We start from the raw sequence: 22,799 nt of genomic DNA on the forward strand, positions 1-22,799 counted from the left end.
AAACTTACACACGGACACATTTGCTATTAGTGTGCTGGACTCATGCAGAGTGGTATGCAGGAGAAAACTCTGTTGTGACCCTGAAGGTCTCTCAGGGACGGCGGCGCGTATGTGTTTTTTGAGCGTATGTGCTTTTTGAGCATATGAAATGGCGGCTCACCTCTCCGCTCTCCAGGTAGCGCCTCATGGCTCGTTTGCGGCGGATGGCCAGACCCCGCTGGTACAGCACGCTCAACACGAAGACGGACAGCCCCACGATCAGACACGCCAACACACCACACACGATGGCCGCTGTGTGGGAGCTAGAGGAATGACCAACAGGTGAGTGTGTGTGTGTGTGTCTCTGTGTCTGTGTGCGTGTGTATGTCTGTGTGTGTGTCTCTGTGTCTGTGTGCGTGTGTGTGTCTGTGTGTGTGTGTGTGTGTGTGTGTCTCTGTCTCTGCGTGTGTGTGATTCTGTGTGTGTGTGTGTGTGTATGTGTGTGTCTCTGTGTGTGTGTGCGTGTATCTGTGTGTGTGTGTGTCTGTGATTGTGTGTCTGTGTGTGTGTGTGTCTGTCTCTGTGTGTGTGTCTGTGTGTGTGAGATTCAGTCAGTGTGTGTGTGTGTGAGTGAGTGTGTATGTGTGTATGTCTGTGTGTGTGTGTGATTGTCTGTGTGTGTGTGTCTCTGTCTCTGTGTGTGTGTATGCCTCTGTGTGTGTGTTTGTGTCTGTGTGTGTGTGTCTCTGCATGTGTGTGTATGTCTGTGTGTGTCTGTGTGTGTCTCTGTGTATGTGCGCATGTTTCTGAGACTGTGTGTGTGTCTGTGTGTGTGCGTGTATCTGTTTGTGTCTGTGTGTGTGTGTGAGTGTGTATGTGTGTATGTCTGGGTGTGTGTGTGATTGTCTCTGTGTGTGTGTCTCTGTCTCTGTGTGTGTCTCAATCTCTGCATGTGTGTGTATGTCTGTGTGTGTCTGTGTGTGTCTCTGTCTCTGCATGTGTGTGTATGTCTGTGTGTGTCTGTGTGTGTCTCTGTGTGTGTGCGTGTATCTGTGTGTGTCTGTGTGTATGTGTATGTGTATGTGTATGTGAGTGAGTGTGCATGTCTGTGTGTGTGTGTGTGTGTGTGTGTGTGTGTATACAGAGAAAAGCCTCTGGCAGTGTAGCATGTAGTACCCGGCTGTGACCAGCAGAGGGATACACTGACCTGGTATCATCTCTGTCTGTGGAGCAGTCACTCAGACTGGGACCAGAACACCTGCGACACACACACAGCACTGTTTAACACAGTTACACAACACACAGCACTGTTTAACACAGTTACACACACACAGCACTGTTCAACACATCAAAGGCATTTGTCATTTTTGATCATACTAATTTATTGAATAAAATAGCTGCCATAGGATTGGATGAACTTTCTCTCAACTTCTGTACATACTTCTCAACACTGTATTGCACTGTAAATGTTTATGCAGATGAGACTGTGTGCCACTGGCTCCTAGCTTAAGCAGGCCGCTACAAATTTGCAGGGTGCCTTTGATGCTTTTCAGTCCCCTCTTACCCCTGAGTACAGTTGGTGTGGCACGACTCACAGCTGCCCTGGGCATTGGGGTATTTGAAGATGGGCCCATTCTCTCCCATCACCCCACTGGGGCAGGAGGGCACACAGCGGGGGCCGTCCCGCAAACTGGAACAGGACACGCACTCATCGGACCCCTGGGTGGGGTGGGAAACGTGCACAGGTAAGGAGAATGAAACAGACCCGACCCTAATGCTGTGGCCAGGGGTTCATTCTCCACCATGACTCTGTCTGCACTGTGAATCCCGGCTATCTGGCATTTGGCAGACGCTCATATCCAGAACGACGTACAGTTGATTAGACTAAGCAGGAGATCCTCTCCTGGAGCAATGCAGGGTTAGGGGCCTTGCTCAAGGGCCCAACGGCTGTGCGGATCTTATTGTGGCTACACTGGGGATCAAACCACCGACCTTGCGGGTCCCAGACATGTACCTTAACCACTACGCTACAGGCCAAGGCTCCATATATGACTTGTCAAAAATGTGATATACTATAATATGTCAACAAGAGTATGTATCACAAAGAGTACACAAAAATGAAGCTATGACAGACTGTACTGTTCCAGCTGCATACTCAGAGCACAGAGTATGGAGTATAGAGCATAGAGTGCAGAGTAGGGGTGGCACAGAGTACGTACGGGTCCTGCACAGCTGACTATGCCCTCCTGCACCTCACACTCAGAGTGACAGGCCACACACTCCTTCTTCAACCCCGCAAACTCCCGCGGCTCCCTGTCACACACACACACACACACACACGCACACATGCACATACACACACACACAAAGACATGCACACATACACACGCACACACACACAGACATGCACACATACACACGAACACACACACAAACACACACATACGTACACAGACATGCACACATACACAAATACACACGTACACACGCAGAAACACATACACACACACACACACGTACACACCCAGAAACACACACACACACATACATACAAACACACACGTACACACCCAGAAACACACAGACAAGGAGAAGATAAAGGGAAAAACCCTTTCAATCCACATGGACAAACACAGTCTGCACAGATATTTTACACTACATTGCATTTCATTCCATGAATTTAGCAGAAGCTCTTATCCAGAGCAGCTTACAATACAGGAGAAACCCAGGTCCTTATAAGCAATACTAATCTTTTTGAAATATTTCCTCAATTTATATTAATATGAATTCATATTTGCAGGTCCCAGACCTAGCTAACACATGTAAATAGCTATGCTAACAAAGAGCCAACGCACAAGCTCTACAGACAGACAGACTTCTGTACAAAACCATAAAAATGTAACCTTAACTCATAAAAATAGCCTGACCTACGTAGGTATGAGGGAGGGGGGTTGGATATGTGCTCAGTTGCGCGGTCTTTAGGTGGTTTGTGGTAGTTTACGCAGGCCAGCGCAGGCGGACTCACCCTGTGAGGAAGCGGCAGTGGGGGACACAGGTTCCTCCTCGGCTGTAGTTCTTACAGGAGAGACACTGCTCTGGCCCCGGACCCCAACACCCAGCGTCTGAACACAGCGGGTCACACACGTGCCCCTCTACAGCTACACACACAAACACACACATAAACACAAACCACACATACAGACACACACACACACACTGTGTTAATTATCCCTTCACACCGGACAATGTATGTACATATATGTATGTGTATGTGTGTGTGTGTGTGGGTATGTACGTGTGTCAGAGAAACTCACTGTAGTCCCTCAGGGCTCTGTTGTTCTTGATGGTGCACAGTTGCCTGTGTGTTCGTATGTACGTCAGCATATATGTGTGTGTGTATAATGTGTGTACGTGTGTGTGTGTGTGTGTGTGTGTGTGTGTGTGTGAGAGAGAGAGGGAAACTCAATGTAGTCCCTCAGGGCTCTGTTGTTCTTGATGGTGCACAGTTGCCTGTGTGTTCGTATGTACGTCAGCATATATGTGTGTGTGTATAATGTGTGTATGTGTGTGTGTGTGTGTGAGAGAGAGAGAGAGAGAGAGACTCACTGCAGTCCCTCAGGGCTCTGTTGTTCTTGATGGTGTACAGTCGGTTGTGTGTTTTGGCTCCAGTAGACAGCTGGGTCCAGTTGACCGTGTGATGGAAACAGAGGTTCTCATTCCCACTGATGTAAATACCCCCATCATTGATCTCCCTCAGGGACCGCAGACCCAGAGATACGAGAGAGGGGAGCTTCATCACCAACAGAGCGTAACCCCTGAGAGAGGGAGAGAGAAAGAGAGAGGGAGTGAGGGAGACTCACACTCAAACTGAGGGAGTAATAGAAGACTTCTTTACCAAGTCTTGAGTAAGAGTCAGATTGGCTTTCTACCAAACCACCAAACCATTGACCATATTTAAACCTTGCACACCCTAATACATAAACATCCCTGGTTGACCAGTTAAATCAGCTCCCAGCTTGACATGGTTGGTGTTAAAACTGCATCACTTCTCTGAGATAGCCAATGCTGTCCTGCAGTTCTATAAGACAATCAGCAGGGACGTTGTTCCAAGCATGCTGGAGAACTTGCCACAGTCCTTCTGCAGACTTTGGTTGGCTCCTTGCATCTGATCTCAGACGGCCTTGATCAAGTTTTTATGTAAAAAGTAGTCAATTGCTTACAGTAATATCTTACTTACTAAAAATTCAATACAAAAATGTCTCTGTAAAATTAAGTCTTTTGGAAAATTAATATTTGGAAATCTCAAATGTGTTCTTTTATACTAACACACACGCACACACGGACGTCAGGAGAACAGATACAAATTAACTCTAGGTAACACCGCCCTAGGGGACATTTCGAATTATACTTACCTTGGTCTGACAATTACTGCATCAGGGAGTTTTTGCATGCCAGTAAATGCATTGAAAGATGTATCCAGGTAACTCAGTAAACCTGCTAAGTGGTGTACCCACGCACTAGTGGGGATGCTTTGCCTTAGTTACTTGGGATTTGCAGTGTGTAATTCCGATGCCATTACCACCTACCAACGCAGATGACACTAAAGCAACCAAAAACGAGAATCTTACATATTGCCACTGTGCCACATTAAATCAATCCCAAAGACACGCTGCGATCAAAACTGCAACACTTCCAAGAACTTGAACCCTCAAAAGAGCCCTCTCAGTCTGGAACTGAAAATAACTCATTCTCTATCCCATTCAACCCTACAACATGGTCAGACCAGCACTGTTAACCAGCAAGAAATCAGCAGAACCCAAGTCATGCAACACTGTAGGAACACACAGGCAGGGGGGCAACCATTGTGAGTCTGTTTCACACACACACACGCGCACACACACACACACACACACACACACTTACTTGGTCAGTGACCGTCCCTGTATGGCGGTGAGGTTGGAAAACACAGACAGATCCTTCACTTCTTTTGGCCAAGACTGGATACTCAGGACATCTGTCAATCAGTGCCAGACTCAGTCAAATCAGTCAAACACACACACACACACACAAGCTGCACAAATATTCTCTAACACATACACATTATCACACACACTCACACACTACTACTCTGTCACACACACACACACACACGCACACACACAAACAAATATTCCAACATACACAAACAAAATCTGTGCCATACACATACACACATTCACAGACTTGCCTGTGATCTCTCGAACTGTGCGGAAAATGTTGAGTTTCTCTGGGTCCAGGGCTGAGATGTTGTGATAGTCATCCCTGCAGAGACAATCATAACTGTAGACATAACCAAGCTTTCGAAATGAACTTTCAGCACTTCTTCCACCTTTTCTCCAAATGTTGCCCAGACAATGTTCATCGCAACCACTAGTTACACGTACCAGCCCATGGGGTCCATCCACACACTGGAACAGAAGCTTAAAAGATACCAGACCATCCACACACTGGACAGAGCCTTAACGAATAAAAGACCATGGGGTCCATCCACACACTGGAACAGAAGCTTAACAGATACCAGACCATGGGGCCCGTCCACACACTGGAACAGAGCCTTAACAGAAACCAGACCATGGGGCCCATCCACATACTGGAACAGAGCCTTAACAGAAACCAGACCATGGGGCCCATCCACATACTGGAACAGTGCCTTAACAGATACCAGACTGTGGAACCCATCCGTCCACTAGAATAGTCAGGTCAGTATTAGACTCACCCAGAGATGCCGATGGTCAGGAAGTGGAGGCTTCCCTGGATCTTGGTGCAGTTTATGAAGCTGTCAATGTTTCTGGAATCCACCGTCTGTCTATCAGGAGAACCAGTACCCTGGCAAGCTGGTGGAGGCATCATTTTTTTTGTTTTAATATACAATTTTATTTACAGCTGTACATGCCTGAAACATACAATGTAAGCAAGGCCTGTACAAACTTAACCAATACAAACCAAACCAAAGCAGGCCACCAATTCAAAAGTATCATTACATGTAAACTAAAACCAAGCCATTGACCTGGAATGGTGAAACTGAAAAAAACACAGAAATTCTCACAACCCCAACCCGTTAGCCAAACCCCAACCCGTTAGCCAAACCCCAACCCACTAGCCAAACTGCAACCCGTTAGCCAAAGCCTTTAACCTTCAGAGACCTCAGCATTTATTAGCCGGTTTTCCTCATCTTAGTTTTTAACTCGTAACTTTAGCCTGCGTTCACCATGAAAGCATGGTTCTTTTTCAGAAGAGTCTCAGCTATATGAACAAACCTTGAAACAGTTGTTTCATTGTATCATGTGTGAACTGCAATGAAAGACCCAAAAAAATCTAAATAACATAAGTTGGTTTAAATCCTTGATTAGCGTCTACAATCATGAGGAGACCGTGGGTGTCCAGCTAGGTGTCAGAGGGCTTTAATGTACAGAAGACCAGGGCTTAATCCTTGTACCTTCATTAAATACAAAAACAAACCCCAACCCAATCCAAAAACTCCTTTAAGGGCAGAAAAAGGCCCCCAAAAAAAATTGACCATCACTGTGATAGCCACCGTGGGAAGAAGAGTACCTTTGGGACAGAGCCCTCTGCACAGTTCACACTGTTTCAGCCCATCCTTCTTCACCTCCATCTTGTCCGGGGGGCAGCGACTCACACACGAGCTCCTATCCACCACAAAGTGCGCTACGGAACGAGAGGGCTTTCAAACTCACAACCGTGTAGAAAGTGTTGCAGAATCAGACTCTTTCAGCGCAGAGAGAAACAGACACATTCTTAGTGAGTATGACAGAGGCATTCTGGGTATTCTCTGAGAGACAGGTATTCTGGGGACTCACTGGGGCACTGGGACACGCAGATGGAGCCGTACTGGTACTTGGCTCCAGGGTTGGGCTCCATTTGGAAAGTCTGTCTGTTATAGATGAAGGGCTGAGGGCACTGTGGCACACAGGCTCCCGAATCATTGAAGTGACTGCAGACCTGTGAATACACACACACACACACACGTACGGACACACACACACACACACATGTACGGACACGCACACACACACACGTACGGACACACACACACACACACACATGTACAGACACACACACCCACACGTACAGACACACACACACACACACGTACGGACACACACACACATGTACAGACACACACACGTACGGACACACACACACATGTACAGACACACACACCCACACGTACAGACACACACACACACATACATGTACAGACACACACACCCACACGTACAGACACACACACACACACACACACATGTACACACACACACACACGTGTACAGACACACACACCCACACGTACAGACACACACACACACCCACACGTACAGACACACACACACACACATACAGACACACACACACACACACACACACACATGTACAGACACACACGCACACACACACCCACACATACAGACACACACACACACCCACATGTACAGACAGACACACACATGTACACACACACACAAACGTACACACACACACACACACACACACATGCACACACACAGACACATACACACACACACACAGAAATATTCAGCACAAATGTATTTTCACAGCAGATTTCTGGCCCAGTGTATGAGCGAACACCATCAGCACTGGGGCAGGATGGGAGGGGTGGGGCAGGGCGGGGTAGGACTGGTGGGGAGGGGAGGGGTAGGACAAGTGGGGAGGGGAGGGGTAGGAGGGGAGGGGAGGGGTAGGAGGGGTGGGACAGGTGGGGATGGGTAGGACAGGTGGGGGGGAGGGGTAGGAGGGGAGTGGAGGGGTAGGAGGGGTAGGACAGGTGGGGTGGGGTGGGACAGGAGGGGATGGGTGGGACAGGAGGGGAGGGGAGGGGTGATGTAGGGACTTACAAAGCAGTCTGTGTCCTGTGGGCCAGAGCAGCCCCCCGCACACTCTGCATGACAGCACTCACTGGGGCCTGTCCCAAAACAACGACCGCCACACTGTGGGGCACACACCGTTTTTGTCACTGCAAGGGAGGGAGGGAGAGAAAGGGGTAGCGAGGGAGGGAGGGAGAGAAAGGGGGAGGGAGGGAGAAAAAGGGGAAGGGAGGGAGAAAGAGAGGGGAGGGAGAGACAATTTTAATAAGAAAACCTTCAACATTCAACAGAGAAACCCAGTTCATGATCACTCAGTCAGTCAAGATGCTTTCTTAAACACACTACTCCACAACATAAACAAATACAAAAGATTCAGGGCCCTATCTTGAATGCGGTGATAACTCAAACACAAGTGTCTTTGCTGGTTTCAGACAGCACCTACGTTTAGGTCCATGTTGTCAGGTTGGTCATATGAAAATAACGAAACAACCAAAACATCTAATTCCACTAATAGTGCAAGAACTATTACTACTACTGAACAACTACTGCTAGTACAATAATTCCAACTACAGGAAGGCCAGCGTGCACTATTACTTCTATTAGTATTTTAACTGTATTAATACTGCTACCATGCTTTTTTCAAGCCAACTTAAAGTTTTTCCTCAAACTTTCCTTTCCAGTAAGGACATTGATGTCAGCCGCATATGCTGAAACAGGCTCTGGTGCGCCCTGGTATGGCGAGCGTAGTATGTTGACCGCTGCCTTGAAATTGGGCTGGCGGATTCCCCTCCTTGCAAAGGCCCGGCTTAATCCACCCCCTGCTTTATCCATGCCCCGCTATACTGCAGCTTTAGCCAGGACTAGAAAACCTCCCCAAAACCAAGAGCCGTAAAGACAGAGAACATATAATGGTGATCAACACAATTAAATCATCCACCTGGGGGCAGCACCGGCCCTTCATACAGGTATGGGCACATGGCTGTGATTAATTGTAATCACTGTAGCTGTGGCCCATTACCACATAATGGGGTTGAATAACAGGCCTTGTTTTCAGGTTTTTGTAGGTTTTGTTAAACCTTTTCACCACTGGATTTTGGGTAACTTCATTTAATTTAGGTTATTTAATGTTTTAATTGATTTCTGTTTGTTGGTTTGACGCTTTTCATTAATAAATGGCGTTAAACCAACCCCATCTTCGGTTTCTTCCTGTCTGCCACCCTCGGCCCTGCCTCCCACCAGACATAACGTAACATCATGCATTGTAATTTCGTAAAACAGAGATAGAGAAGGGGGGTAGAACGAGAAACTAAGAGAGGAGAGATTGGAAGAGGGGTGGGTAGAGAGACAGAGAACAGAGAGAGTGAAATAGAAGGGGGGATTAGGGGAGAAGAGGGAGGGAGAGAGAGGGGGGAGGACAGACTCACAGATCTGGCACTGTTCTTCTTCAGGTCCCCAGCAGTGTCCTCGACAAGCTATGTGACATCCCTCTGAAATACAGGAAACCCAACATCACACACACACACACACCCAACATCACACACACACACACACCCAACATCACACACACACACACACACACACCCACACCCAACATCACACACACACACACACCCAACATCACACACACACACATACACACACACACACACACACACACCCAACATCACACACACACACACACACACACACACACCCAACATCACACACACACACACACCCAACATCACACACACACACACATATACACACATCCAACATCTCTCTCTCCCACACACACACACACACACACACACATCCACACCCAACATCACACACACACACACACCCAACATCTCTCACACACACACACACACACATACACACACCCAACATCTCTCACACACACACACACACACACACACACCCAACATCACACACATACACACACACACACCCAACATCTCTCACAAACACACACACACACACCCAACATCACACACACACACACATACACACACCCAACATCTCTCACAAACACACACACACCCAACATCTCTCTCACACACACACACACCCAGCATCACACACACACACATACACACACCCAATATCACACACATACACATACACACACCCAACATCTCTCTCACACACACACACACACACACAACATCACACACATATACATACACACATATACCTACACACACACATATACATACATACAACAACATCACACACACACACACCCAGCATCACACAGACGCACACATGCGCACACACACAGTCACACACACACACACACACACCTCCATATCCTCACACTTACGTTTCTGGCCATTGTCTTCAATCAGGATGGGGGCACTGCTGTCCCTCACAATGTCCGCCCAGTTGACCTGGGGGGCGTAGCTCAGGAACTTGTTCCGGGTGATGCTAATGCCTCCCCTCAGGACCTCTGTGAGACACGAACACGCACGAACACACATGAACACACACGAACACGCACAAACACACACAAACACACACGAACAAGCACGAACACGCACGAATATGCACGAACACACACAAACACACACAAACACACAAACACGCACAAACACGCAAACACACAAACACACACGAACACGCACGAACACGCACGAACATGCACGAACACACACAAACACACAAACACGCACAAACACACACAAACGCACAAACACACAAACACGCACAAACATGCACAAACACGCACAGACACACAAACACACACAAACACGCACAAACACGCACGGACACACAAACACACACAAACACATATGAACAGGAGTGGTTTCATCCAGAGTGATGAGCACAATAAGTGTATCCTCGGAATAACATGAGAAATAGCACCTGACCTGGGTGACATTCCCCGACAACCGCCTACAGACTTGACATCAGTGAACCACTTGCGAAAGACAACTATACTAACCAGAAACCCAAGTTCTAAAAACATAGACTGCATTGCTCCCCCTCTCTCCGTCCTTGCTACCCACCCTCTCCCTAACCCTCTTTCTCTCTCTTCTTCTCTCTCTCTCTCTCCCCCTCTCCCTCTCCCTCCCTCCCCCTCTCCCTCCATCTCTCTCTCCCCCTCTCCCTCCCTCTCCCTCTCCCTCTCTCCCCCTCTCTGTCTCTCTCCCTCTCTCTCTCTCTCTCTCTCTCCTCCCTCTCTCTCTCCTCCCTCTCTCACCGGTCAGGTGTGTGAGTCCCAGCTCTCGGAGGCCGTAGTTCCCGTCCTTCTTGTAGTTGAGCAGCACGTAGAGAGCGAATCGTCCCTCGTACAGCGAGTTCCCGCGGATCACCCGCAGCTGGGCCAGCGGCAGGTGGGGGAACTCGTTTATCGCGATGAGGATGTAGCCCGTCACCTCTCGGATCGACTGGGGGGGTTCACAGTTCTGTGTCAGGACGACTGCAACAACCTCAATTACATCACCAGTTTTACAACAGCACTACAATATTAGTGCTCTGTAGTTTTTGGGGGGGATGTTCATGTTTAAGGGGAGTGGTTTGTAGGTGATGATCATGTTTAAGCGGAGTGGTTTGTAGGTGATGCTCATGTTTAAGGGGAGTGGTTTGTAGGTGATGCTCATGTTTAAGGGGAGTGGTTTGTAGGTGATGCTCATGTTTAAGCGGAGTGGTTTGTAGGTGATAATCATTTTTAAGGGGAGTGGTTTGTAGGTGATGATCATGTTTAAGGGGAGTGGTTTGTCGGTGATGATCATGTTTAAGGGGAGTGGTTTGTAGGTGATGCTCATGTTTAAGGGGAGTGGTTTGTAGGTGATGCTCATGTTTAAGGGGAGTGGTTTGTAGGTGATGATCATGTTTAAGGGGAGTGGTTTGTAGGTGATGATCATGTTTAAGGGGAGTGGTTTGTAGGTGATGATCATGTTTAAGGGGAGTGGTTTGTAGGTGATGCTCATGTTTAAGGGGAGTGGTTTGTAGGTGATGCTCATGGTTAAGGGGGCGGGGCTTGGCTGTGGTGGTCATGCTTAAGGGGTGTGGCTCAGGGCCGGAGCCCGTACCTGGAGGAAGCTGAAGTTATGGTGCTGCTCCATGTGGGTGATCTCCAGGTTGCCCATGACAATCTGGCAGCCGCTGTACATGTCCCGCATGATTTTATACTGCACCTCGGGAACCATGCTCACACTCAGGGAATTCTGGGTGCCCGAGCACACCGACACTGGGCCAGAGGAGGGAGAGGGAGGTGTCTGAGGGTTTCACATAATGCTAACACATGCTCGGTTAATTCAGGCAAAGCACAGGTGTGATGCTACAGGATTAGCATAGCAGTGCCAGGGATCAGTGTGTTACTAGGCAAACCCCAGTATGTGGCACTGAAATCAGACAGTTTGTTACCGCCAAATATAAGTGACCACCCAAAACTGGGCAGTCTTTACATGAAACATCAGAGCAGGATGTGTGTGGATGTAAAAGAGTGATGAGCTACTGGCCTTAGGGTTAGATTGAGGGATGGCGGTCACGAGGTCAGGGGTCAGTTAGGAGGGAACAGAGACAAATTAACAGCGATTTGCCTTGAGGTAAGAGCTGATCTCTGAGCAGATGCAACAAGGAAAAGGGAGAGTGGCTATAAACACATACAGACACACAATGTATATAGACACATACAGACACACACTGACCATTGTGTTACATTAAACATGACTCTTATCCAGAGCAGCATTCAAAATAAATGGTAAATGGTTGGCATTTATATAGCGCCTTTATCCAAAGCACTGTACGATTGATGCTTCTCATTCACCCATTCATACACGCTCACACGGACAGTGATTGGCTGCCATGCAAGGCGCCGACCAGCTCGTCAGGAGCATTTGGAGGTTAGGTGTCTTGCTCAGGGACACTTCGACACAGCCCGGGCGGGGATCGAACCGGCAACCCTCCGACTGCCAGACGACTGCTCTTACTGCCTGAGCCATGTCGCCCACAAAGTGAAGCACATCAGTGGCTTCCTTTAGGATAGTGGTTCTCAGACTTATTTGGTCAGGCTTGTTTAGAAATAGGAGTTTTTTAAAGACCCCAACAACTTTGTTTCAACTGAAATGCGCTATCAACATTGATATACACAAGCTCAAAAAAAACATTCAGAACGACAACCAGGAAATGTCCTCTCCAGAGAGAAAGAGTTGAGAATTGTGGGATAGGTTTTATTGAGGTTTAGGGAGGAAGTGGTGGACTCTGTACCAAGGAGACAGACCCAAGGACCCAGTCAGTCTGATGAGTCATTGCTTTGCTTGTACAGTGTATAGATGTGTGTGTGTGTTTGTGTATAGGTGTGTGTGAGCATGTCTAGATGTGTGTGTGTGTGTGTGTGTTTGTGTATAGTTGTGTGTGTGCATGTCTAGATGTGTGTGTGTGTGTGTTTGTGTATAGTTGTGTGTGTGCATGTCTAGATGTGTGTGTGTGTGTGTTTGTGTATAGTTGTGTGTGTGCATGTCTAGATGTGTGTGCATGTGTGTTTGTGTATAGTTGTGTGTGTGCATGTCTAGATGTGTGTGCGTGTGTGTTTGTGTATTGGTGTGTGTGAGCATGTCTAGATGTGTGTGCATACCAGACCTGGGTGAATTATTTAATTGTTTTGGATACAAATACTTCTCTGCCCTCGAGTGATCTTGCCTGGTGCAATTGAGCCAACCAGAAAGCAGGGCTTGCAGTTTTTTAATCATACTTAGTGGGTTCTAATACACCAGACAAATAGATGCAAATACGGGGCATGAACAGATTGTGTGTGCATGCCTGCATAGATGTGTGGAGACAGGGGTGGGAGGTCTCTGGTGATTTACACCCCCCCCCCCCCCCATGCCACTGAATGCCCCTGTGTGTGAAATCATTACTGTCCAGTTGAGGGTCTTTCACTCTAATCCTGGCAGGCTACTTCAAGTCTGAGTATCTCTTTGTGTGAAGAAATTGACTCCAATGACAGCATGAAATCTACTTTTAACTCATTTCCATTGCTTCTGATGTTCCAACTTCTGAGTTAGCTTCTAGCTTCATTACTTAAAAAATGCAATTACTAAAGTCCCTAGACTTACCAAGACTCATTGCAATCACCTCACCATCACTTAGCATACTGTAGTATTCAGAGACTTAGAAAAATGGAGAATATTGGTGATAGTCTTTGGAAAGTGCCATGTCAAGTACAGTCTCAAAATGTGTAGTGTATTTACACAAATAAATGCTACTACACAGCTAACCTATTGATAAAAGGTCTTTACGATGCCTTTAGACACTGTCCTCATGTATATGTTTACTTTGTACAGACAAGGGGAGAGCAGAGAGGATTACAGATAGAGATGAGATCACAGTGTGTGTGTGTGTGTGTCTGCTTGTGTGTGTGTGTGAGTGTGTGTGTGTGTCTGCCTGTGTGTGTGTGTGTGTGTGTGTGTGTCTGTGTGTGTGTCTGTGTGTGTGAGTGTGTGTGTCTGTGCGTGTGAGTGTGTGTGTGTGTGTGTGTGAGTGTGTGTATGTGTGTATGTGTGTGTGTGAGTGTGTGAGTGTGTGTGTGTGTGTCTGTCTGTGTGCGTGTGTGTGTGTGTGTGCCTGTGTGAGTGTGTGTGTGTGTGTGTGTGTGTGTGTGTGTGTGAGAGTGTGAGTGTGTGTGTGTGTCAGCATGTTTCTGTCACACAGGAATCTCAAGGGCTGTGTTCTGAGCAGTAGACAGTGAGGCAGGGTGGAGTGTGTCCCTATCTGACAGAGGGGACAGCAGAAGGGCGAGAGAGAAGAGAGGGACTCTCCTGGAAGGTTCTAGAATAAACCCCCTGCTTCACCCAGACATGTTGGTGATGATGTCATTCACTCTGAAGAGCAGCCATTTTCTCCTCTTTTCACACACACATGCACATCCAGAAGGAAAGCACACACACAGACACACACACACACACACACGCACGTGCACGAGCACACGCACACACGCATACACACACACACACAAACACACGCACCCACACACACACACACACACGCACACACACGCATACACACACACACATACACACTCACACACACACACACACTCAGACATCCAGAAGGAAAGCACACACACACACACACACACACACATCCAGAAGGAAAGCACACACACACACTCTCACACATTCACACTCACACACACAAACACACACACACACGCAGACACACACACACTCACACACACGCAGACACACACACACATCCAGAAGGAAAGCACACACATGCACATCCAGAAGGAAAGCACACACATGCACATCCAGAAGGAAAGCACACACATGCACATCCAGAAGGAATGCTCTACATCAGTGGTTCTTAACCTGGGTTCGTTGAGACAGTCTCAGGGGTTCGGCAGGGGTCAAGACACACACAGTATAGACTGGTTCACATTAGCAATGTAATAAAATATATACCTATGTTTTGAAGAAATCATATTTTATTTTTCCAATTACGAAGGGTTCGGTGAATGCACTGATGAAGCTTGCAGGTTTCAGTACCTCCAATAAGGTTAAGAACCACTGCTTTACATGAATCTACTTGAAACCCATCCTGCTGTACATTAAACACACCCTGCTGTACATTAAACACACCCTGCTCTAAATTAAACACACCTTGCTCTAAATTAAACATATCCTGTTCCAAGCCAGTTTTGTGTCTCCACTGTGGCCACTCAGCTAGTCAGCACAGCCAGGCCAAGACATACACTCAGTGACCACATTATTAGGTAGACCAGTAAACCAGCTTGTTATGCAAATATTTAATCAGCCAATCATGTGGCAGCAACTAAATGCAGAAATGGTCAAGAGGTTCAGCTGTTTTCAGACCAAATGTCCGATCTAATTGCCTTTGACCGTGGAATGATTGTTGGTGCCAGACAGGGTAAATGGTAAATGGTTGGCATTTATATAGCGCCTTTATCCAAAACGCTGTAGAATTCATGCTTCTCATTCACCCATTTATACCTGCAGCAACACCTACGGCGATTGGCTGCCATGCAAGTCACCAACCAGCTCATCAGGAGCATTTAGGGGTTAGGTGTCTTGCTCAGGGACACTTTGCACACCCAGAGCGGGAATCGAACCGCCAACCCTCCGACAACCAGATGACTGGTCTTACCACCTGAGCTAATGTTGCCTCATTTGGTTCAAGTAGGGTGATTTGAGTATCTCAGAAACTGCTGATCTCCAAGGATTTTCACATGCAACAGTCTCTAGAGTTTGCAGAGAATGGTGCAAAAAAACAAAAAAAAACATCTAGTGAGCAGCAGTTGTGCGGGCAAAATGTTGTTAATGAGAGAGGTCAGAGGAGAATGGCCAGACTGGTCAAAGCTGACAGGAAGTTGACATAACCACACATTACAACAGTGTTATGTAGAAGAGCATCTCACAAGGTGTCAAACCTCTAAGTGCATATGCTACAGCAGCAGAATAAGTCCAATAGATACCTAATAAAGTGCTCACTGAGTAATATCAAGTTATTCCTCTTGAAAAATCTGCATTCCAACCAAATGCAACCGAATAAAAAAAATTTTTTAACACCCAATCCATGGTAAATACAGTTCTTACTTTGGCTGACAGGTTGGTTAATTACATTGTGACGGGTCAGGGTCCACATATGGCTAGCTATCTCCCTCTCTCGCAATTCAAAGTGCATCAGTGGCATGCCAAATACAAGCATTTTGTATCGTCAAACACTAATATTGTCAAAGCAATTTAAAAGAATAAAAAATTCTACAATCTGGAATGTTAATTAATGTATGTAATTAAAGAAAGAATAATACAGCCACAGAGGCTGAAATACAGATAAATGTATTGAGTAAAGGTATGCGTGCTTGAGTATGTGAATGCTTGCTTTGTGTGTGTGTGTGTGTGTGTGTGTGTGTGTGTGTAGAACACGTGACTCTATTCTTCAGAGCATGGTAAGTGGATAATAATAATAAGCTACAATAAATGAAAACAGATAAAATGCATTGCATAAAGAGTATGCATGCTAGATTATGTGCGCGTATTTGTTTTAGAAAAATTGAATTGTTTCTATTCTGTTGCAACTTGGTTGATAACAATAATTAGGTCCGAAGTTTTCTGAGGTGTCTTTATATGTGCTCGTGTATGTAAAGAACGATAACTCAGGGTCAGCTAATTGTGGGAACATTCTCTTTTTTGGTATTGCATATATTTGTAATTATGTGGCTCACTATTTCAAATGCTTCTATGATTTTATTCCGTTTTTGTATTTCGATAAGTAATGGGTATTGTTGGTGGTGTTTCTAAGCACGTAAATATTTATTATGTTTCGGGTTGAGAGGACAACAGTTGTTCCTACCAAACACTCGATTCTACAAAGATAATTAAGCTACCAAGAGCCCCAGCAAAGTCTACATTTATGTCGTTTTCTCTTATCTATATGCACGGATAATTTGAATCCATAATCCATTGGCGATTTACGTAATATGCTTTGGGTCGTGATTAGAGCGCTACTGGGGAACAAAGTCGTCTTTCCTGAGAGCGATGCTACTATTGCAATCTACAGACATCTTCCGTGTTCCCAGCACGGGGAGTAAGCGGGAGGGGTGAGTCTGGGTTAATGATTGAAAAGCTGCCATTAAAATGTGTGTAAAAGGCTAGAGAGGTTCTGTTTATAACTTCCGCCAGTAACGTCGCTACTGCAGGCTACATTCGAACCGCGGAGTTCTGACAGCTCACGAGCCACCGCACTCCAAAAGACAGGCCCAAATATCACCTGAGATTATTAGCTACCTCGACAGTCCTGTGCAATCACACGCTTTTGAAAACCATATGCTGCCTTCCCGTATAATGTTTTATGTAGGCTACATACCGACACTGAAACGTCTGTCACTCTTAAGTTTCACATCATTTTAATGTTATTCAATCTCTCATAAAAAGTCGCAGAGGCTCACTTAACAACTCGCAGCGAGTTCACTGTGTTGCAGCTTCAAATCGCGACTTCACACCTGTTTCCGAACAAACAAGACACTATTTGCTGCCGAGCCGGGTCATTGCGGGGTTGACAAGGAAATGTACAGTCAATCAGAACATGATCCACCCACTCTGACTCAATGTAAACAGCAGAGCTACACCTGGGCACACCTTTCTCAGGCGAAATAAGCCTGTGGGACCTTGGCACTGGTCCAGCAAGAGTTGTGCAAAAGGGAATCTTTCCAAGAACGAAGAAGAAAATGAACAGAAGCATACTGTTTGAGAAAAGCCAACGCCAACGAAGCAATTAAGACGCTACAGACCATGGACTGGTTTTGCAGTTTTTTTTCTCGCTACGGATTAAACGGATTTTATTAGTTTGCGAGTCGAGGCTGGAGCGCATTTGGACGGGTCCGCCTTGAAGGCACACTGACGCTCAATTAGGTTACACCCATCGCTTTAAAACACACGTTATTCCAGAAAACCTATGGCCTCTTAGTAGAACACGTGCAAGAGAGACGTGAGTCTTCCGTACGTTTTTCCAGACTGAAAGCCACCCAGTTACAAGTCATTGTTTTGAGCCGATGTGACAAACTGGTAAATTTAATAAAATGTGTTATATCTGGCGTGTATCTTAAGAGCAGAACTACGGCTAAAAGACTCAGTTTAACTCATTAAAAGAGAAGGGTTGCAATACATATCTGAAAAAACTGTTCTGGTATGACTGCTTTGAAAATTTTCAGGGGTAGTCTGACGTAGCCTACCTTCCTGGGTTTGAGCGCACGTGAGCTGGAGACAGTAGAGCAGCGCCAGGTTTAGCGCAAGCACCTGCTGACGGACAGTCATCCTCAATCCCGACAGGGCGCTGAACTCAGACCAGATAGATTCGATCATAACGGGTCGAAGCATAGTCCCACATTGGTTCACGCCTGTAGTTACAGCCTTCTTGTAGTAAGTAATGCCTTTATTTGACTTGAATTTAATGTAAAATTCGTAAACAGCCTCTGCGATGTAAGGCTATATATTTTTCTGCTTTCAAAATTATTCACACGAAAGCGTTTTACTGTTTCTCTCACCTCTGCTTTCACATATCTTTAAAATATTATTCTATAAAACGTACCTGGACAGTAAGATAAGCGAAATAAACTACACTCATACTTAATGAAGACCGAAGGAATGAAAGGCTGGCTTGAAGTGGAAAGTCCATGCAGGTGGGGAAGAGAGTCGAGCGCTTCACGCCCATGCCATACTCCCACAATACAAAACATCCACCAAGTTCTGATTCGTCAGAGCCAATTCCATTGAACCTATCAGACGCTGCACTATGGAATTCCGTTTTCTGGGAGCACATTTGTTCAGAGAATAAAACAAACTTAAAGCGTGTTTTTGAAAAGAAAGTGGATGAACAAAACTTCTTGTTCTGAGACTGTAGAAGTAGTAGCAGTAGTCTATTAATGATAGTATATGAATAAGAAAAAGCAACGTAACAGAATATTTAGAGGACAGAAACGATTAATTTAAGAGTGACTTGGGAGGAGCTGCCCAATCATTAACTTGCCATCAGAACGTCTGTGCGCTTTTTATTTCAGGGAAATTAATCGATTTAATCTAGGATCACACACAACAGAACATTCCACAAATTCTACTTATTTAGGCCTCACAATTAGTTCATCTAGAAGTTTTAACTTGGCTGTGAAGAGAAAGCCAGTACGACTTTATATGCCATTAAAAGGGAATACAATTTGACATTCCAATTAATATTTGACTAAAGGTTTGTAATTGAACCTATTTTACTAAGAAAAACACCAAATAATGCATACAGGGCTGAATTAGACCAATATCCGCTTTTAATTACCACTACCATTTCGCAGCAAAATCCTGTTGTAAAAAAGGGCTCCTGAAGCACTATAATTATTGCTACTCTGAACTCTGGATTTATTTAGGCCAGGGTTGCCCAACCCTGCTCACGTAGATCTACTGTCTTGTAACGAGACCTCCAGCTGTTGAATAAGGTGTGGTTTGTTAGAGTTGGATAGAAAACATACAGGACGGTAGATCTCCAGCAGCAGGGTTGGGCAGTCCTGATTTAGACTGTATCTTCCATTTAGTTGCATACAATCCCCCATCCCCCTTTCCTGTCCAGTTGTTATCCTGAGGGTATTTATATCAGTGATACTTCCAGTCCATTGAGGGCACCGGGCTCAGTGCCAGTCTTGTCCGCAGTGAAGACTCGTATTGTCCTCCATCCCCGTCAATTCGCCCCTCCTTTGATGCAGATGGACCTAATCTGTCACAATGGACACATTGTCCGCGGGTGAACCGACTCCTGATCCCCGGACAAGAATATGTCCAAGTGGCACAAAGGCTCTCCAGTGCGACTGGCGCGCTCGGCATTCCCTTGCGTGCGTCATTGCGGAGAGCGAGCGAGTGTTATTTACGCAGCCGAACGCGCGGCTGCGTGCTCATTGTTCCGCAGAACATCGTAGCGCTCGCACGCCTATTCACAGTGCTCTCATAGGAAGTAAGAAGCATTACTAACGAACGCAATGTTATGAAAATATGTGCACTTTGAGCAAAAACGCACTGCTGAGAGCGCGTTGATACAACGTTAACCAACGTTGTATCATCGCGTATCGAAATGTCTTAACGAGTTGGATAAGTTCAAAAGTTCACTGAGCCATTTCTATATTTCTATCAGGTTGCTTTGTCTTCAACACTGCAGGGTATGTGTTAACATTATCTCCATTCTGACAGATATATTTCCTGGCTGACGCGTTTTTATTGTGAGTGGAGAACAGATACAAACGATAAGGTTTCGGCGGGGTCACATGCACTTTAAAATTGTATTTGTCCATTTAGTTACATTTATGTGATTCTCACCATCAAATATCCTGATCATTTGAAAATATAGACCCCTGGTATTCTTATCCAAATCACCAGGGGAAGAGACACATCTAAAATGCCATTATTACTATTATATAATAAAACGCTATTACCAGGAACAGAGTCGAATTTCAATGGAAATGCGTCAGACTGTTGAAGAACATTTTAAATGGTTATATTACTGACCAAAATGCATGAGCACTCACGAGTCTAATGATGTGAGAAATTATATCGTCTTCATTCCTCACTTCAAATACATCTATATAAATACTACAAATAACGTATTACATATAACCTAATCGTGTAATGACAAAATAGTAGTTCGCGCATTAGTCTACTTCAGGAGGGTCTATTGGCACCACTGGAAGGAATAGCCCTATCCTGTTGGATGTGGCAAGGTCTTGTTGAAGGGAGTCATCTAGTGGCCACATTAAAACAATGCGTTTAGCCAAATTTTATTGCATTCATCAAAGGACGGGTATTCCTTCCAGAATATTTTAGGTATGAAAGGCTGCAAATAATCTGCAATATGACAAAGGAAATACGTCATTTTAAAAGTAGATGCTGGAATTATGTTAGTGTAAAAATGTTTACTTTATTTATGTATCTAGAATTTCACGAGATGAATTAATACAAAAGTGTTTTTATTACTACAGTGAGCAAATACAAATCCACATTTACACATTTAAATATAATATCATTATAGTAATTGATTGCCATTAACTCCATATATCGAGTACACATCAAACATAAGTAATATAATTTCAGTCTAGAAAAAATTGGCCATTGGCTTATTTATTGAATTAGCCAAATGATTGACATGATCTGTCATTTAGAAGCTGCCTTCCATTATATACACAGCAGCTGATAGATGTACTTGCCTTGTAGCACTTTTTCGTGGTCTAATTGATGAGAGAATCGGACATGGTGCACATTGGTAATTAGCTGATTGAGCCAGGGTAACTGGTGGCAGCAAAATCCGGCATACACACACCGGACTCCAGGACTGGAGTCGCCCTCCCTGGTCTAGAGATGAAAAAATGTATATCAAAATCGTTTTTAAAAAATTACTGAGAAAATATTTTGTAGAGCAACATTTGTGGCAGTATAATGTGTTAGGCAGTTTTTTAATCTGGTTTATAACAACAACATTTTTGAGAAAGGGACCCCCCAAGCAAGTCCCATGCTTCTGTTTCTGTTTCTAGTTTTGATATATTTCTGTGTATGTGTTCCGTTTCATGTTTTGAGTTTGACCTGTTCTAGACCACGCCAGGGGTCACCTGATATGCGTTTCGTCATGTTTCATTGCACTCATCTGATCCTTGTTGTGTCTCGTTACCTGTGTATATAGCCTGTCTGTGTTTTATCTGTGCCTCATTGTGTCTCGTTACCTGTGTATATAGCCTGTCTGTGGTTTATCTGTGCCTCATTGTGTCTCATTACCTGTGCATATAGCCTGTCTGTGTTTTATCTGTGCCTCATTGTGTCTCGTTACCTGTGCATATAGCCTGTCTGTGTTTTATCTGTGCCTCATTGTGTCTCGTTACCTGTGCATATAGCCTGTCTGTGTTATATCTGTGCCTCATTGTGTCTCGTTACCTGTGTATATAGCCTGTCTGTGTTTTATCTGTGCCTCATTGTGTCTCATTACCTGTGTATATAGCCTCATTGTGTCTCATTACCTGTGTATATAGCCTGTGTGTTTTATCTGTGCCTCATTGTGTCTCGTTACCTGTGTATATAGCCTGTCTGTGTTTTATCTGTGCCTCATTGTGTCTCATTACCTGTGTATATAGCCTCATTGTGTCTCATTACCTGTGTATATAGCCTGTCTGTGTTTTATCTGTGCCTCATTGTCTCGTTACCTATGTATATAGCCTGTCTGTGTTTTATCTGTGCCTCATTGTGTCTCATTACCTGTGTATATAGCCTATTCGTTTTCTTCTACGTGTTTCAGGTTTTTGTTGCCATTTTAAAGCATTTGAGATCATTTTAACTGAGCATCCTATAATTTGCTGTACTTCTTTATACGTGTTCCTCTCTCCAATCAACTTTTTAATCAAATTACGTTGTTCCTTCAAAAAAAATTTGGAAGGGCCCATTTTACTTAGCAATTTACTTAGCAACATTTGTTTCCCTT

The 22,799-nt window shown here is 45.3% G+C and overlaps 1 protein-coding gene across 1 annotated transcript in view; it reads right to left on the bottom strand.

Moving 5' to 3' along the window:
• The window catches only part of LOC133138098 (receptor tyrosine-protein kinase erbB-3-like), a 33,705-nt gene extending 14,857 nt beyond the window's left edge, over nt 1-18,848 (bottom strand). The window contains exons 1-17 of the mRNA XM_061256555.1: nt 18,541-18,848; nt 11,882-12,039; nt 11,050-11,236; nt 10,171-10,296; nt 9,287-9,349; nt 7,893-8,011; nt 6,837-6,978; nt 6,571-6,684; nt 5,735-5,852; nt 5,207-5,280; nt 4,903-4,993; nt 3,586-3,794; nt 3,005-3,137; nt 2,199-2,292; nt 1,544-1,698; nt 1,187-1,237; nt 161-302 (exon numbers count right to left, since the gene is read on the bottom strand). Of these exons, the coding sequence (XP_061112539.1) occupies nt 161-302; nt 1,187-1,237; nt 1,544-1,698; nt 2,199-2,292; nt 3,005-3,137; nt 3,586-3,794; nt 4,903-4,993; nt 5,207-5,280; nt 5,735-5,852; nt 6,571-6,684; nt 6,837-6,978; nt 7,893-8,011; nt 9,287-9,349; nt 10,171-10,296; nt 11,050-11,236; nt 11,882-12,039; nt 18,541-18,685 (2,121 nt within the window). The 5' untranslated portion in view covers nt 18,686-18,848. The remainder of the gene's footprint in view (nt 1-160; nt 303-1,186; nt 1,238-1,543; nt 1,699-2,198; nt 2,293-3,004; nt 3,138-3,585; nt 3,795-4,902; nt 4,994-5,206; nt 5,281-5,734; nt 5,853-6,570; nt 6,685-6,836; nt 6,979-7,892; nt 8,012-9,286; nt 9,350-10,170; nt 10,297-11,049; nt 11,237-11,881; nt 12,040-18,540) is intronic.
• Nucleotides 18,849-22,799: the final 3,951 nt, after the last annotated feature.

This window comes from Conger conger, chromosome 10, assembly GCF_963514075.1.
Source record: "Conger conger chromosome 10, fConCon1.1, whole genome shotgun sequence".
NCBI lineage: Eukaryota > Metazoa > Chordata > Actinopteri > Anguilliformes > Congridae > Conger > Conger conger.